Genomic DNA, 18,318 nt, shown 5'->3' on the forward strand with positions numbered 1-18,318 from the left:
TGTCCCCAGAACACACTGTAAAAACATCTCCTCACTATCTGCTAGCTGCCTGTCCCCAGAACACACTGTAAAAACATCACTATCTGCTAGCTGTCTGTCCCCAGAACACACTGTAAAAAAATACTTCAAAAGTCAACAAGAAGTAACGTCACCCAACGTCGCTTATAGCACCTTTAAATAGAGTCCAGCCGGACTCTCCACTGACCGACAGGTTAGATATTATATCGACGAACACTTTGCTCCACATTTTGGCTTTGAATCCACATGACGGCTATAAATGAAATGTCTATTGATGCAGAACTGCTGTTGCATTAACATGACCTATATAGTGACCAATGTATTCAATTGATCATGTGCTCATGTTTGGCTTTAAATGCTTTCTGGCTCCAGGTCAAAGCAACAACACGCTGAATAAATCCATGAAAAATGTGATGCCGTCGTATGAAGCTGGGTTTTGTTTTAGTCTTTGAACATTTCAAGGCTATCAAAGCAGAAATTTAAGGTGGAATTAGAGTTCAGAGGGTTGAAGGATGAGGATAATCCTCTGAAGTCGGCTGTCTGCGAGCAGAACTTTTCACAGGAAGACATCTTGACTTCTTCAGGTTTTCTGGTTCAGCGTGGAATAAAAAGGTGCTTCGACAGAAAGAGATAATCCAAAATAAACACGAAGACATTTTCTGTTTCCTCCCGGTTCCTTTAAGCCGAGTTGAATGTTTTCGTATCAGCTTTGTTACGTCCGTCTGTCAGCGACCTGACGGAAACAGGATGAAATTAAAACTCCAGGAAATAATCCCTCTGAAAACTTTCTCATCTTTTTCCTTTCTTGTGCGTTTTTCTCCAGGTGTTTGAGGAGGAAGAGATGAAAGGAATAAGAGTGGGAGGCGGAGAGGTGGAGAGGATGGGAGAAAATACAGGTGGGGAGTGGAAGAGAAGAGGAAGAGGAAGGGTGGAAGAGAGAGAGAGAGAGAGAGAGAGAGAAGATGAGGAGGAAACGGGAAAGAGGTAAATATAGAGAGGCAACAAAAGTGAAGGAAAAGAAGGATGGGAGCAGAAAGGAGGAGGAGAAAAATATCAGAAGCCACCACGAAGCACTAAATATTCAAAACAGAGAAGGTATACTGGGGGAGGAAGATAAAGAGAAAGAATAGAGGGAGAGGAGAGGAGAGTTGATAGAGGGGAGAAAGAGAAATGGGAGGAAGACAGATGTGGAGGAGAAGAAAAAGAGGAAGATGAGAGGGAAAGCTGAAGAGCAGAACTAGATGAGATGAGGAGGAGGAGAGAGTTGAAGGGGGAGAAAGGGATGTGAGGAGGACAGAGGAGAAGAGAAGGAGAGAAAACGAAGGAGGAAGAGGTGCAGAAGAGAGAGTGTACATGAAGAAATAAAAGAAAAGGTAAAAACTGAAAGGAGGTGTGGAGAACTGAATCACGTATCGAATATTGGTTCACGTAAAATCAAATGGTGTCAAATGTCGGTACATGAGAGTAATTTAAAGTATCTGTCCTCTCTGCATATTGACAGAAAACGGAGGTCCGACACACACACACACACACACACACACACACACACACACACACACACACACACACACACACACACACACACACACACACACACACACACACACACACACACACACACACACACACACACACACACACACACACACACACACACACACACACACACACTTCCATATTAATGTTTGTCCTGACACGCTGTAACCATGTTTTATGTTTTTGCAGAACAGGAACCTGCTGAAAACCAGTTTTTAAATTGAGTCAGGTCCGTTTTTACATTGTAATGTAATGGTACTTTTTCTAACTTTCCCGTATAATAAATATGAACGAACACACACACACACACACACACACACACACACACACACACACACATCTACGTCGGCGCTGCAGTTACATTGTGTCCCGGCGATGCCGATAAAGCGATTTCCAGTGTGGTCACAGTTTTAAAACTCCACGCAGACACCTTTCACTGTGATCTGATATTAATGGCGAGCAGAGAGCAGTCATGTTCACATTACACCTCCTCTGAGACCTGCAGGCACTACGGTGGGTTCATCGCCCCGGGGACTGACTGACAGGCTAAGGTTTTAAGGCAAGGCAACTTTATTTCTACATCAACTCAGAGGGATTTACATGAAACATTAAAGAGCAATTAGAAACTGTCATGATGAAAGTAAAACAGGCTAAAATATAATAATATACAAGACTAAAAGCTATATTGAGTAAGAAAGTAACAAATATTCAACTTAAAAGGTTGTAGGGACGGGTTTATTTTTGTTTAATTTCTGTCAGGTGTAAAATAATCTAAATAAATAACATTATGGGCTAAATAAATAGATTTAGAACTATTTTTACAACTTAAATATTTGTAATTACAGAGGGAAAGTACCACAAAAAAAAGTATTGTTGAGTACCAGGAACCAAATTTCAGGTATTGGGTATTGGAACTAGTATTGGGTCAGATGCAAAAGGTACCCAACCCTAATGGAGAGATGATAATAAAGAGCTGGAAGAGTGGTAAGAAGAGAAAAGGGGAGATCTATCTATCTATCTATCTATCTAAGAAAAAGGTACAAAGAAGAGGAGAGAAAGTTAAAGAAGTATAAGACAGGAGGGGAAATATGAGAAAGGACAAGAGGAAGAAGAGAAAGGGAGTTAATGGATCTGAGGAGTTAGAAGAGTACTAGAAAGAGAGATGTTGACAGTAGAGATGGTGAGATGAAGAGATATGGAAATGAGAAGGGAAGAGAAAGAGGAGAACAAAAAGGAAAGACTTAAGAGGAGGAAGAGGGGGAGAAGTAGAAGATGAAAAGGGAGAGGATATGTAAGGAAGAGAAGACAAAGGAAAAAGGGAATGAGGAAGGAAATCACTGGGAGGAGAGAGAAAGAAGATTGAGAGGAGAACGAGAGGAGAACATAAAGGAAGGGAGAGGAGGAAGACGGGGAGAGGTAGAAAAAGGAGGAAAAGGTAGACCTGGAAAAGAGAAGGAAGAGGAGGAATGGAGGTTGGAGAAAGAATAGAACGACAAAGAGGTGGAAGTGAAACGAGGTATGAAGAGATGATGATGAGGGAGGGGAGAGAAGAGGGAGGAGGGAAAAACAGAATAATAAACAGAGGGCGAGCAAGGCAGAAAGAGAGAGAGAATAATGGAGAAAGCCTGAGAGGGCCGAGATAAAGAGAGAATCTATTAGACGAGAGGATGAGTCTGTCTCACACACACACACACACACACACACACACACACACACACAAACACACACACACACACCTGCATGAAACCAATACTATTAGCACACACACACACGCATGCGACTTGACATCCTGCAGGTTGCCAACAGTCGTCGCTGCCAAGGTAACGCTTGTTGTCACAGAAGTCCTGATTGACAACCAGGACGCAGAACGCACACACACACACACACACACACACACACACACAAATTGATGTGGCAACGCTTAGCTTCGTCTCACAAACCCCGAGAAGAAAAAAAAAGAATTACATAATTTCCTGGTACAGTTTTTGTCATTATCACAGAAGAGCACACGAAGCGGAAACACAAACACACACACACGGACGGACACACACACAGACGGACACACACACGGACAGACACACACGCGGACAGACACACACAGACAGACACACACACGGACGGACAGACACACACGCAGAGACAGACACGGACACACACACGATTCAGAGATGTCAGTGAAGAGGAAACTGTTGAGTCAGGTGCTTTTCAGTACCTGTGTGTGTGTGTGTGTGTGTGTGTGTGTGTGTGTGTGTGTGTGTGTGTTACAGTTCTATACATATCTCACACACTTACCACTCCAACCTCTTCAAGCAACGTCTCAAATTGCACATTACCATGTTCACATAGAAGAATGCAGAGTGTGTGTACTCGTGTGCGTTCGCGTGTGTGCGTACGTGTATGTGTGTGCGTACCTGTATGTGTGTGTGAGAGAGTGTGCGTATATGTGTGTGTGTGTGTGTGTGTTGCTGCGGCTATAGTTTTACACAGGATGCTGGTGAAGAAGCTGATTCATCATATTTGCATTAAAATATATAATAAATGTGAGTAATGGGAGGGGGGGTTAGGTCAGATTTCAGTTCTTGTTTACTGATGGAGTGATGGAAGAGCAAGTGAGGATGTAGATGATTATAAGGGGGGAGAGAGAGAGAGAAGGAAGGAGGAGAAGGAGATGAGGAGATAGTTGTTCTGCTGTCTGTTCCTCTCTATGGACCACGACCCACAGCCGATCAATAGAAACAGTTTGTGCCCTTCACACGTGAAATGAAGTATTTGACAAGCAATCGTCGGATTGTTTGAGTAAAACAGTCCTGTTCTCTTGAAGGTTTTAACTGGTGGCCACCGAAGCAGGAACCATTAATAATGTGCAACAAGGAAATACACCGCCGTCCTTCATGGCCATTAGAGCAAGGTAGCACAGGACAAACAGGGAAGTCACACGGCTGACTTCCTTCCCCATAAAAAGGCCAAGAAACGGATAACAAGTTGATGTTAATGGATGATTCCAGCGCACAATGAACCCAGGGGTTAATAACACATGGATACCGAGTCGACTGAGTCTCTGGGACGTGTTTTCATGCTAATTGGATGTGACCAGTTTTAGCACAAACCCTTAATTAGCTTATAACGACAGTCGTTGGGGTACGCAAAAGTAAAAAGAAATCGCTATTTCAATACCAATAACAAGGCCCAAAAGAGCACCACACCTCCACAGCAGCATAATGAGGGTCCCTACGTATGAACACATGCATTGAGAACTTATGTGTACAGACAGTTTATTAAAAAGATAGTTTATAAAGACATAACCGTTCGCGTATACAGGCAGGCGCCATCTTGACCAGATGAACGACAAATTCAGTGTAACGTTTGAAACATAGCTCAAGAAGGGCGTTCGTCATGTGACTGGTCATCATTGTTTTCCCAAGATAGCGCCGACCTGTACACCGAACGGTACTGTCTTTATAACCTCTACACTTACAAAGCTCTCAATGCTTGGGTTCACATGCAGGGACCCTCGTTATGTTAATGTGAAGTGTGGTGCTATTTAGAGCCTTGTTAGTGGTATAGAAATAGCAATTTCTTCTTTTTTTTTTTACTTTCCTGTGTCCCGACCACTAGCGTTTTAAGGTAATTAAGGGTTAGAATTGGTCACATCTGATTAGCATGGAAACAGATCCCAGAGAACGGTTAACTTGGTACCCATGTGTTAATAAAGCCTAGGTTCAAAATGTTTGCTTCAAGATAAGCTGGTTTCAAAACCAAGAGGTGAGTTGTTGTTGCTTGTGTAAGCCCAATGAGTCTGTGAGGGATGCATCGTACACCAGAAGGAAAACAATCCACTCAGCCTATCAGCCGGCAGACTCTTCAGTCAACAAGACAAGCTGTTGTTGTCTTCTTCTTCTTCCAAGCAGACAATTAACATGTCAGGATAGCAATTAGCTTACCTATGTCTCTAAGTTTGGCTCTAAGTAGAGCTGCAAAGATTCATTGATTAGTTTTCAAACATTACAGTGCAAACTACTTTGATAATCGATTAACTGGTTTGAGTAATTTATGACAGTAACAATTCTGATTCCAGCTTCTTAAAAGCAAATATGTTCCAGTTTCTTCACTCCTATTTGACAGTAAACTGAATGTGTTTGACCTTTGAGAACAAATTATTGGGCTTTTCAAAAAACTACATGCCGTCTTGGACAATGTCTCGCACCCACTCCATGGCTGGCTGCTAAATCACAGGAGCACTTTCAGTGATGGACTCATTCTCCCAAAATGCACCACAGGAAGGAATGACTTCCTGTGACCCTCTGTGGTGCATTTTGGGAGAATGAGTAAAACTTTATTACTCCTCCCTCTAAGTGTGTGACACACACACACACACACACACACACAGAGGTTAAAACTGGACAATATTATCTGTATTGTTCAATAACACTGGCTTGAAATGTGTGGAATAGTCAACTTCTACAATTATTTTATTATTATTATTGTTATTTTTCACCATTGCAACTCCTTAATTATGTAAATACTGTTTAATAACATTCCTTTAACTATGTAAATACCGTACATATCCACACTCCTTATATTTCTTTTATCATTATTTATATTTCTACTCTAATATTTCTACTATTTGTGCAACTGCAATGCAGAGTTTCCCTTCGGGGATCAATAAAGTATTTCTTAATCTTAAAACACTTTTCACCATTTTATAAACATAACTTATCGATCGAGATCAACCGAGAAAATAATCAACGGAGTAATAGACAATAAAATTATACTTAAAGTTTTACAGTTATTCTGTCATACACATTAAAAGGTTTCCAATGGAAATATTGATCCGTAGGTGATATTAGATGAAATGTCAGGGCGACATCAACGCCATAAGGGTTCATTCTTTATGTATAGTGAATTGAAAGGCAATCTGTCCAATAGTTGTTGAGATATTTCCCTCTGGACTGAGGTGGGCGGCCGCTGCCATCACTGTTAATTTGAGGCTCAGGTAGGAGAGTCACAGGTGTGAAGCTCTCTGCTCCACAGCACTTTCTCCTCCTCGTCTGGGTGCTCGAGAGAAAACGCATTTATTAAGTTGCTTCAGATGACGGCTATGTTATATAGGTTACCCTCTGACACACACACACACACACACACACACACAGTGGGTGAGCGCAGTATTGATCTGAAACATCTCATCTCTGGATGAATCTATCAGCGTGAGAGAGTCAAGAGAGTGAGCTGGTGATGAAGAGGAGCGACCAATCAGAGCGTTTCAGACCATCAGGTGTATTCAGACAGACAGAATGAGGAAAATAATGTGTTTTTTGTAGAAACCCAAATTGAAAGAATGAACCTGAAAATGAGCATGTTGAAATGTAGACTCTTCTTCAAGCCATCCTGTCCCACTTTGTTCCTCATCAGACCCTTCTGCCTTCCTAGTCCTCGTTAACTGTAAAGTCCATGCCTCATTAAAAAAAAAAAAAAAAAATCTCTGCAAAAAGCATCCGTCTAATGAATAAATTCCTCACAGGATCTGAAGGGGGGGGGCAAGTCTAGTTGGGTGTTTTAGGTTTCTGTCAGAAGTCTGTCTTATTATCAACACTGAGACACTAGGAGTCCGAATTTAATTGCACAACAACAACAACAACAAAAATGGACGCCCGGACTGCGTGGGCGTCTCCGACTGCATTTCTGCAGCATCGCAAACAGACAGAAGTTGAGTTTAGATCAGAGAGTGTTGAGAGATTAATACTAATGATTCATTCACTCCTCCTCCTCACATTAATGAAGTCTCAGCCAGTCACATCGCTGGTTTCAACCCCAGAAAGACGAGCCAATCACAGTGACGCGTCACAAAATGTCGAGGCCGTTTACACGATCGCACCAGTCTCAAAATCGGGATCTCATGTCATGAACGGTGGGACCGGTTTTCATCGGGATGAATTTTCAAGAATAAAACATTAAAAGCACCTTTTCTAAAAAAGGAAAGTGGAAAGGAGGCCGTGATGCACTGGCGTAAAGTGTTATTCATCAGTCATCGCTCCACATTTGCTGCAAACACTGTACTACTGTCTGTATTTTACGTATTTGTTGATAAAACCATCAGACTGGCAGTGACGTTGCAGGAGAAGCAGCGCGAGGTCTACAACATATTCCACCGAAACACCAACAACTCTTTGTGCTGCTCTTTGAATGATACTCCAGCTGTGCACCGTGCAACATAATACTACACAGACGTAATAATAATAATAATTAAGCCCACAAAGCATATGTTTCCATCCATATTATCTTCTGAAGTTAAATCCAGCTCAAAATTAAACTACAAAATAATCTGGAGAAGTTATGAAATTAGAGTTAGTTGCAGTTAGAGCTGGGCGATAATATCCACATATTTCTTCCCAAATACCTCGATATCGAGGTGATATTGTAGGGTTGACAATTGGTGCTTTTGCAAAATATGCACACAATGACATTTCTGATTAATAATCATCAGTTATGTTGATATAATAACTATGGGGATAAAGGCAAATAATGGAGCAGCTAGAACAGTCTGGTAAATTCAGAAGTACATCACGTAACTGTAATTGCTGTTGCAAGTGTTGATGTTATGATGTGTGTTCAGTAAAAGTAGGCTACTGAGAAAGTTATCCGTCTCCATCTCGCCGTTTAGTCCCTCAAAGAGTGATCCACCAACACATATCCAACCCTCACGTTACAGCTATATATAAGTTCATGGGGAAAAGCCTTTTGGGGTCAGAGGGATCCAGAGACCAGAGGGCATCACGTGACATATACAGAAGTTGTATTTTCAATGTTTAGCCACTACGTCAAACTGGATTCAAATCTCAGGGCACTTCCTGGAGGCCGGGTGGAAACTGCACCTCAACAACCCTGGTGCAGTTTCCTCGTACATTTGTTGAGTTTTGATGTCTGTTTTCGTGCTGTTGTGATGTCACGGTTTGTGTGCGCAGCGGGCTGCAGGTAAGTGGTGTCGCTGCCACAGAGACTGGTTTCGCTGGGAAACATCAGCTAAACCTGTGTGTGTGTGTGTGTGTGTGTGTGTGTGTGTGTGTGTGTTAGCATTAGCCACACAGCTGCATTAAGCTAATCCTTAAACTAACAGTGATCCTTGTACCCACTCTTCAGCAGTGTCTAATTTTGACAGTAGTGACGCGTAAATCCAACATTTTCAAAGCTTTTTTTCTTAAAATAATGAACCGTGTCTCTTTGCCTTGCTGGTTAGTCATCATATTAACATATTCATGAACCCAGACTGGCACCTTTTAAAATGGTGTTAGTCACATATACATATTTCCTCATCACTGTACGTGCGTGGAAACTCTTATTTATTATGTACTTATTCTGGCAGATAGTCTGCTCTCACAGCAACGCCGTCTGTGATTTCCAAAATAAAGTTTCCAATCCTTCTCCTTTCGAGTATTCTGAGTTTCTTTCTCCCTTCCCCAACGTTTGAGGAACTGGTTTGGTGCAGTGGTTCCCAAACCTTTTCAGCTCAAGACCCTAAAAAGAGAAATCTGGTGTCTCCCCAGGACCCAAATTTACAAAAATACACCATGAATCATTGTAACATCTACATTTTTAAACTGTGGACAAAAGACGGAACGAACAATGAATTTAAATGTATATGAAGTATATTTATTCCATTATAAAAGTAAATAAAAACAGAAAAGGTCTCTTTTTTTCCTTCCTGTATCTAACCCTTTTCTCAACTCATGTTCTCATCCCCTCCTAGGATAAGAGGAGAGAGAGAGAGAGAGAGAGAGAGAGAGAGAGAGAGAGAGAGAGAGAGAGAGAGAGAGAGAGAGAGAGAGAGAGACCCCCCAGCATCTGAGCTGAACAGACCAGTGCAGCAAAAAAGATCGCTCATTCACAAAAGATTAATATGCATTTTACTCTGCCAATTGGCGACCCAACAAAAACGGGTCTGCGACGCATTTTGGGTCCCGACCCTAAGTTTGGGAAGCATTGGTGTAGTGCACAAAGTCGACTGTACCCATTGAACTTTAACTAGCAGACTGTTGTGTTGTGATCGAGCTCTGCTGGTTCATAAGCTGCTGTATTGATCCAACATTGATCCGAACAGCAGCTACCACTGGATGTGAGACCACTGGTGCTGAACACGTACAGAGACCAAACCTGATCACTGATGAGTTAGTCCTCTCTTAATACTGAGACCAAAGTTACACATCTTCTGCTTATTTTATCATCTGCTAACCAAATCTGCTGCTGAATTCATTTTTATAAGCTAAAACACACTCTTGTAATTACTCATAGTTAAACAAGACAAGAAAAGGAGAATATCTGACACCGAGGAAGCCGTTTAAGGATAACAATTACGCAAAAAAAGCCACGTTGGTTGCGCTTTGAAAATATATAACGTGTATCGAGGTACTCGTTAGTGGCAACAACTACTTCCAGGCGATCAGAAACGAGTAAATACACGTAATATAACACAGAAGAATGACTTCCAGATGAAAGGTTTCAGCATGTGAGAGTCCTCGTGTGGTTACAACTTTGTCCAATCACAAGTTAATTAACTAAAAATTAGTTCCCCTTTTGCAGAAACAGACTATCGAATGTTCTGCTGCCGTGGTAACGCAAAGCCTCACACAGATGGAAGCCACACACACACACACACACACACACACACACACACACAAAAAGTCATGCATGAAATAAATGTATCCGCACACAGTCTGTTTTCCATCAGCACCGTGGGGAAGAAATCTGATGTGACAACAACTCTTGAGCAGAGGCTTATGGGAAATTCATAAGTAGGGTGTGTGTGTGTGTGTGTGTGTGTGTGTGTGTGTGTGTGTGTGTGTGTGTGTGTGTGTGTGTGTGTGTGTGTGTGTGTGTGTGTGTGTGTGTTTGTGTGGTTTGATAAGTGGAACACACAGACACACGCACACACACACACTGGCAGCAGTGTGTTTGAGTTAATCAATGTCGTGGATGTGAAGCTCTGACCTTTTCTAGTCGAACCACCTGCTGCTGGAGCAAAAAGAGACTGTGTGTGTGTGTGTGTGTGTGTGTGTGTGTGTGTGTGTGTGTACCGTTTCTCTCTGTGCAGGGTGTACGAGCTCCTGAAGAAGCCCAGCAGCTCGTCCTCGATGGCGGCGTCGAAGCTCACGTTCAGCCGGTACACTCTCATCGGCTTCAGCTCGCGGTGCAGAACCACGACGTACATCTGATTGGTCGGGAAGGGGAAGTGGCGGTGGATGCGCATGGCTCCGCCCCCGGGCCTGTTGGCGGGGCGACCACCGGCGCCGCCCTCTGTCGTGACCGACACCCGGTCCACCTGAAGGGAGGTAGAGGAGGAAGTAGAATCAACGTTGAAATGATATTGACAGATGTTTTTTTCCACATTGGGATGATAATAAAAATTAAAATATAATGATATAAGACATTTTTTGTCATATTGCTAAGCCGTAATATGGATATTATATTCCAAATTCTTCAAATCCTCCACTGAAATAATCACAATTTGACATCATTAACCCTCATGTTGTCCATCGGTCAAATTGACCCGTTTTCCTGTATCAAGTTCTTTTTAATTCCCCAAAATAACATGATTGATTCCACCCAACGCTCTTTGCCAAGTACACATCTCTACTTTCATTAATTTTGGGGCGTCTTATTCAATTTAATAGCATTTAAAAAAAACAAATTAAAGTGTTTTTGAAATAGCATTGAGTAAAAGTTGACATATTCCAGTCTGTGATTATCATCAACATCCATTCCTTTAATTTTAGTCTCAATAATTCCTAATTTCTGCTTTTCTAACTCAAACATTATAGTATAATTTCTTATAACTGAGGTTTATTGACCATAAATTCACCAAAAAAAACTGTAAAACTAAAAAAGGTAATAAGTTGGTGTTACGTAACATCAAAAAAAGTGACAAACGTTGAGAGAAAGCGTCACAAGTGTTGAAAAAAAGGGACAAAAAATGTAATAAAAAGTTAAAAGCATCAATAAAAACCTTCAACAAAAGTGTTGATTTTCAGAATTTTTGCAGAAAGGAGAGCTGAGGTTTGAAGAAAACCAGTGGAACCACCCTGAGCAGTGCATGATGGGAACATTCCCGCAACAGTAGATCCCATTAGGAGCCTGTAGGTCTCTTTGTTGTCAAACATCATCGATCATCAGCCAATCAAACACTGAGCGTGTGCGTCTGTATCCGTTTGTGCGAGTGTGTGTTTGTTCTTTGATGAATGACGTGATCGATACGAACAGAGAGCCCTGGGAGACAGAGAGGAAACGTTACGCTATTAAAAGATAGTTTTCCAAGGGTTTTCTGGTGAGTCAGCGAACGCAGCGCCACGCTCCGCGATGCCTTCAAATGCTCCAGTCAACCAAAATGCTTTTTAATTGGGTTTGTTTGTCGACTGCTTCGACTTCTCAGCTCGAGTCGTCACTTTCAGACATTTTAACAGCCCGACGTGGTTCCTGTTTGAAAACTGGATCTTTAATAGTGTGTCCTGCTGTGATCAGGTCTGTCTGGTCAGTCATGTGAGACCCACTGAGGACTCTGCAAGTTTATTTTCCTCAACATGAAATGGATCCAATCATGGTCTCGAGTGAAGGAAATCAGTCTAAGAACTGATGATGTATTTTGGCTCAGCAGGAACTCTTAACCCTCACGTTGTCCTCGGGTTCAAATTGACCCGTTTTTCCAATATCGATGTTCCAAAAAAAAAAAATAACATGATTGACTCCAGCCAACGCTCTATGGCAAGTACAAATCTCTACTTTCATTAATTTTGGGGCGTCTTATTCAATTTTATGTCATTTGAAAAACAAGTGTTGTTGAAATATTATTGAGTAAAAGTTGACATATTCCAGTCTGTGATTAACATCAACATCAATTCCTTTCATTTTAGTCTAAATAATTCCTAATTTCTGCTTTTATAACTCAAACATTAGGTGTAATTTCCTAAAAGTGAGGTTTATTGACCATAAATTGCAAAAATAACTGTAAAACTAAACTTAATGAGTTAGCGTTGCATAGTGTTGAAAACGTAAAAAAAAGGACAAACGTTGAAAAAATTGTCAAAAGTGTTGAAAAAAAAGGACAAATACGTAAGAAAAAGTTAAAAACGATAAAAGCAACAATAATGTTGAGCTAATGTTTATCTACGTTTATCAATTGATTCATTCAAAATATCAGAGGAATCTCAAAAGTGTCCAACACTAGCTTATGTCTACAAACGATTTTTTTTAATTTGATTTTAAATTTTTTTCCTGCTCAAAGCAACAAAACATCACATTTGAAAAACGTCAACAGCGAAGTCTCTTTCCAGAAATCATGACCCGGTTACTCAAGATGATCCACAGACCCGGTCGGGAGCACTTTCACGTAGGAACTAGTTTATTTTTCTTTTTGCACAACAAGCTGAGTATCATCTAGTTTCCTTTCATTGGAGAGAAGGCAGACATCTCTACAGCCGATATCTCTACACTGGGCAACTCACACCCAAACTATCCAGACCGATAAAAAAGCACCACAGGTAAGAGAATGAATGTCACTGGTTTGTAGTTTGAGTAATAACACCAAACCATCACAACGCTGCTTTTGGCCCATTTCTACTTTAGTTTTCTTGATTGTCTAATGCAGTGGCTCCCAAACCTTTTCAGCTCAAGACCCAAAATAGAAATCTGGTGTCTCCCCGGGACCGAAATTTACAAAAAAAATACACCATGAATCATTGTAACATCTGCACTTTTAAACTGTGGACACAAGACGGAACAAACCATATATTTAAATGTATATGAAGTATATTTATTCCATCATAAAAGTAAACAAAAACAGAAAAGGTCTCTATTCTCCTTTCTGTGTCTCACCCCTTTCTCAACTCATGTTCTCATCCCCTCCTAGGATAAGAGAAGAGAAGAGAGACCCCCCCACAGCATCTGAGCTGAACAGTGACCCATTTTGGGTCCCAACCCTAAGTTTGGGAAACATTGGTCTAATGGACGGTGTCCTTGTGACATTTCTTGGACACTGAGAATAAAGCGTTCCTTGCAGGGTAATCTTTCTCCTCTTTCTACCAGCAGGTTTACATTTTTATCCACTTTTCTTTTGGCTTTTTTTTTATTAACAAAACAAAAATGGCCATGCACGGATATCTTTAGGAGGGGCCGCCTGGCGCCCAACAACACCTCTTAATTCACAGTGTGCTCACTTACGAACACAAAAGGGACTGCGGGGCTTTTAATTGGCCCCTGCCCAAATTAGACAGACTTATCCTCCTCTCACATTAGCCGAGTTGACCGGCCTGAAAAATCACGTTGCTCAGGCGTCTCTCTGAGGCTTTCTCCCACCACGTGCTCGTCTCAAATATTTGGCTGAAACAGCAACTTTGATGGTTAATTAGCCTCGTTAAAGGAAACCTCCGAGGCCAAATCTGGAAATAAACATTCTTTGTTAGAGAGCGGGTTGTTTTCCAGTGCAGAGAGGTGATCTCAGGATGCAAACAAGGAGCTTTTGTTGTGAGAGAGTCATCAGGAAAGTTGTCAAAGTGTTTACATCCACTGGCAGCCATGGACCCGTCTCTGAGGGGGGGTTTTGAGGGGGGGGGGGAGGTTAGTTCTCAGTCACTTTCATATGCTACAGCTACAACACCACCTGGAGAAGGTGGTGCATCCAGAAATAGACCCTTTGGTCCCCTAGGTGGACTCAGGAGGTTCAGGGGTTTAGGTAAAAGAGGGTCAACAATACCCAACACCTGAGTGTCATCTGAAAAAAAACTGTAAAACTTCTTTACAGAGACATCAGACCCTTTTTTTTTTTTTTAACCCTCGTGTTGTCTTCCCGTCGAAATTGAATATCAACACAACATCAACATTTTGTTGATGCTTTTCAATTTTTTAACTTTTACTTACATTTTTGTCCTTTTTTCAACACTTTTTCATTCTTTTTTTATTGTTTGTCACTTTTTTTGACTTTTTCAACACTACATAACACCAACTTATTAACTTTAGTTTTACAGTTATTTTGGGGATTTATGGTCAATAAACCTCATTTATAGGAAATTATACCTAATGTTTGAGTTAGAAAAGCAGAAATCATGAATTATTGAGACTAAAATTAAAGGAATGGATGTTGATGATAATCACAGACTGGAATATGTCAACTTTTGCTCAATATTATTTCAAAAACACTTGTTTTTCTTCCATTTGTGTTACAATGCTATGAAATTGAATAAGACACCGCAGAATTAATGAAAGTAGAGATTTGTACTTGCAAAAGAGCGTTGTGTGGAATCAGTCACGTTATTTTGGGTAACGTAAAACAGGTCAACACAAGGGTTAAACACATCTGCACTTTCTTCCTAAAACTGATCTTTTCATGATTAAAGTAAAATAGAGCTGCAACGATTAGTTAACTAATCACCACACTACTGCACTAAGTGCAACCTGCAAAATTGGTTTATTTACATTTAGCACACATATTATTTAAGCATTTGCACATTTCGGTTTTCCCATCCTGTATATTTTCAAATATTTGCTCTTTTATGTTATTCCTATTATTGATATTATTTCATGTATATTGTACGTATGTATATTTTTCCTGGCATCTAATTTATATTTATATTCTGTGTTTATATGCTGTAACCCCGTAATTTATCATTTATCTTGGGATCAATAAATATCTATCTATATATCTGTAGATCTATCTGTCTATATATCTATCTATCTATCTTTCTATCTTTCTATCTATCTGTCTATCTAATTGCTTGGTTGATCAAAAGAAAAATAATCGCCAACTACTTTGATAACCATTGTTTGTTAAAGTATTTGTAGGAGCCACATGCTGTATGTTATGTCTCATTTATTGATTATTATATTGTGCACTTATACGTTTGTTTCCGCCCCCTGTTCACCTGGGTTGTTTGGGCTTTGAGAGAGGAGGGGGGGGTGAGCCTGGGAGCCAACACTTCCTGTCGCAGGCTGCACTAACTAATTACTACTAATCACTAACTATTTCTACACAAAGTAACTATAAAACAATACATTTGGTAACTTGCAGTACTAGTTATGTTTTACATGTGGAGGACTGGAGAGATATTTATTTATAGAGCTGTGTAGATTTAATTATTTATGTTATCACTATTATTATTCAACTTCTTTAACTAATTTTATTGCAATGCAATCTTGAGTGTGTCCCAGTGTGTTTATGCATCTCTCAGTGTTTGGTCCCTGGCGGCAGCACTTTGTTGGACTGCTTACAGCCACAACAGAAAATTTTAAGCAAAAACAACAGAAAATGCTATTTTGAGCCTTTCAAATAAGGAGATTTCCTGATTTTTTTGGTTTTACATCCTTAAACTGAATATTTCTGGGGTTTTGGACAGAACATGTCTGGGTTCAAACTGTTCAAAACCTATATTCTGTTTTAAAGTCATCTTTATTTAAGGATAAGGACACTTTGAGAGTGGAGACCTCTGCCAAGGTAATGCTCTCTCTCGCATGGTGTCCAAAAGTGAAAAACAATGTGTTTCCGCCTGGTGATTTTCATCTGCCCAAAAATGATCTTTGTTGGCCCTTTCCAAAAGATTCTTGAACATCAGGAGAGTATTTTCAGATTTCCATCAACGTTACTATTCATGGTTTCCAGAGGCTGACTCCTGATTATTTTGGTGAGCCGCTTTGAAGGCAAATTTTCCATTTAAGAATTATGAAAACCTAATGTGGATACATTAAACTTACATTCATGCTGAACAGGGGATGAATCCCGTGGATTTAAGAGAAAATGTTTTAAGTCTTTCCTGTAGCACTACCCTCAGGATAAATTTAAAATAAAAAGGATAAATCTTTTCATTTTACTGTAGGCTTACAGCAGGTGAGGCTCTCACGCCTAATTTCCACTGGACTAACCCTAGGCTCGTCAGCGCTGCGTTCAAGAGCCCACGGGTAATCACGGCCATCATGCTTGAAGGTGCACCACCCGCGCCTCGGTGAGTCCCAGAAGCGTGCGTGAAGCGCTAAAAATACACACCAGGTCATTTTCTATTTTCATGCAAGCCAGAGGGCATTCAGACCAAGCAGGAAGTGAAAAAGCAGGAGTCAATTTATGAAAAGACACCCTCAATATCATATGTCTTCTCCACAACGTCATGGACAATGAGAGAATCATCTTGGAATACAACACCAGCTCCTTCTTATAAAGACGGCACCAGAAAAGAGAAGGCATGAAGTTTAATTACAGTAGATACTATAGCTTAACAAATACATGATTGTAGAGACGATAAAATCTGCGAGTCGGGTGGGCAAGACGCTCCATGTGTGGTATGACGCCTGCAGCAACGTTTCAGAAAAAACTTGAGGGATTTCAATGGAAGTTCCATGATTAGGAGATTTGCTAAAAAAGTAAATGAATGCATCACTATAATGTAAAGCTGAACTTTGGGGACATTTGACACAAGAATTTTGGCTCTTGTCCACTTGCGAACTTGACCATTCAATTTTTATACATCCCCCAATGGAGCGTTCGTCTTTGTACCCATTCAACCTCAAACTAGCGCTCATGTTGTCCTCGGGTCAACTTTGACCCGTTTTCAGTTTTTTTATTACAAAAATGGGCCTTCAAAATAAGCGCAGACAATGTCAACATTAGAAATATCCCAAAACTTTGGAAAAAACATCTAAGAAAAAACAACCGGGACATTGAAAAAGTGACAAAAGATTTCGGAAAAAGCGATAATAGTTTCATGGTTGACAGAAGACAACACAAGGGTTGAACTAGTATCCAGTACCAACGATCTGGTCTCACTTTGCCAGACCCTCCTCCAAAGCGTGCTGGAGGAGGGTCTGGCTGCTCCACATAGCATTTGGGTACAGGAGGATAACCTACTCTGGTTGTTTGGCATTTAGCAGCGGTGCTGCCGCAAAAAAGGCTCGGAAGGAATTTCTTCAGTGGGGAATGTGAACATGTAAAAGTTGTTTTAGTCGTGCAACAGAAAGCTCAGATTGTCTACTATCTACATATAGTCAAGACAGCTGTCGGGATTCACCTTGCAAAGATCTGAGAAGGTTAACCATGGTCCTCATACATCGACTGGAGATTAAAATGCAAACACAAAGGATGCATAACGCAACACCAATCCGGTCTAAATGAGAGCAATCCCGGAAGTGGAACGTCAAGGATATAGATTAGCCACCATTTCGCAGAGACTGCCTGAATGTATTTTGTGACCAGGTCATGAATCTGGATCTAGCTCTGTAGATCAGTGATTCCCAAAGTGGGGGTTGGGACCCACAGGGGGGTCGCGAGCCAGAGAGGGGGGGGTCGCAAGTTTAAAAAACAATTAGAAATAGCATATGTTAGCCATGATTTTAACACAAGATAAAACTAGTGGCTGAATTTAAAATAAAACCAAGCCAATTAATAAAAAGGGAACGGCTCTTTTGTTTTTCTTTGACCACTCCGACCCCTGAGGTCATCGCCACAGATTTACGACGCATTAGAGACAAAATCAGTTGTAGCGGGGCGGTGTGCAGAGCGACTGGATGTGGAGGAGGATCTCCGAGTTGCTGGTCTCCAACATTAAACCAGGACTGGACTCTGTGCTCCAAACACACTGCACATCCATCTCAATAGGCGAGGTCAAGTTCAAATTAAAGTAATGAGTAAATTACTGTAGAATAATGTTATGGCTGTTGTGTTATTGTGTTGTCAATATACTCGTGTTTGGATTGTGTATAGTGCGTGTGCGATGTTTATATACGTTTATAGTGGGGGGGGGGGGG

General features: G+C 40.9%; 1 protein-coding gene across 1 annotated transcript in view; it reads right to left on the reverse strand.

Annotated features, from left to right (window-relative positions):
- Nucleotides 1-18,318, reverse strand: part of LOC117939069 (thyrotropin-releasing hormone-degrading ectoenzyme-like) — a 161,756-nt gene that overhangs the window by 140,658 nt on the left and 2,780 nt on the right. The window contains exons 2-3 of the mRNA XM_034864114.1: nucleotides 16,279-16,285; nucleotides 10,620-10,864 (exon numbers count right to left, since the gene is read on the reverse strand). Of these exons, the coding sequence (XP_034720005.1) occupies nucleotides 10,620-10,864; nucleotides 16,279-16,285 (252 nt within the window). The remainder of the gene's footprint in view (nucleotides 1-10,619; nucleotides 10,865-16,278; nucleotides 16,286-18,318) is intronic.

This window comes from Etheostoma cragini, chromosome 23 (genome assembly GCF_013103735.1).
Source record: "Etheostoma cragini isolate CJK2018 chromosome 23, CSU_Ecrag_1.0, whole genome shotgun sequence".
In the NCBI taxonomy this organism is placed as follows: Eukaryota; Metazoa; Chordata; class Actinopteri; order Perciformes; family Percidae; genus Etheostoma; species Etheostoma cragini.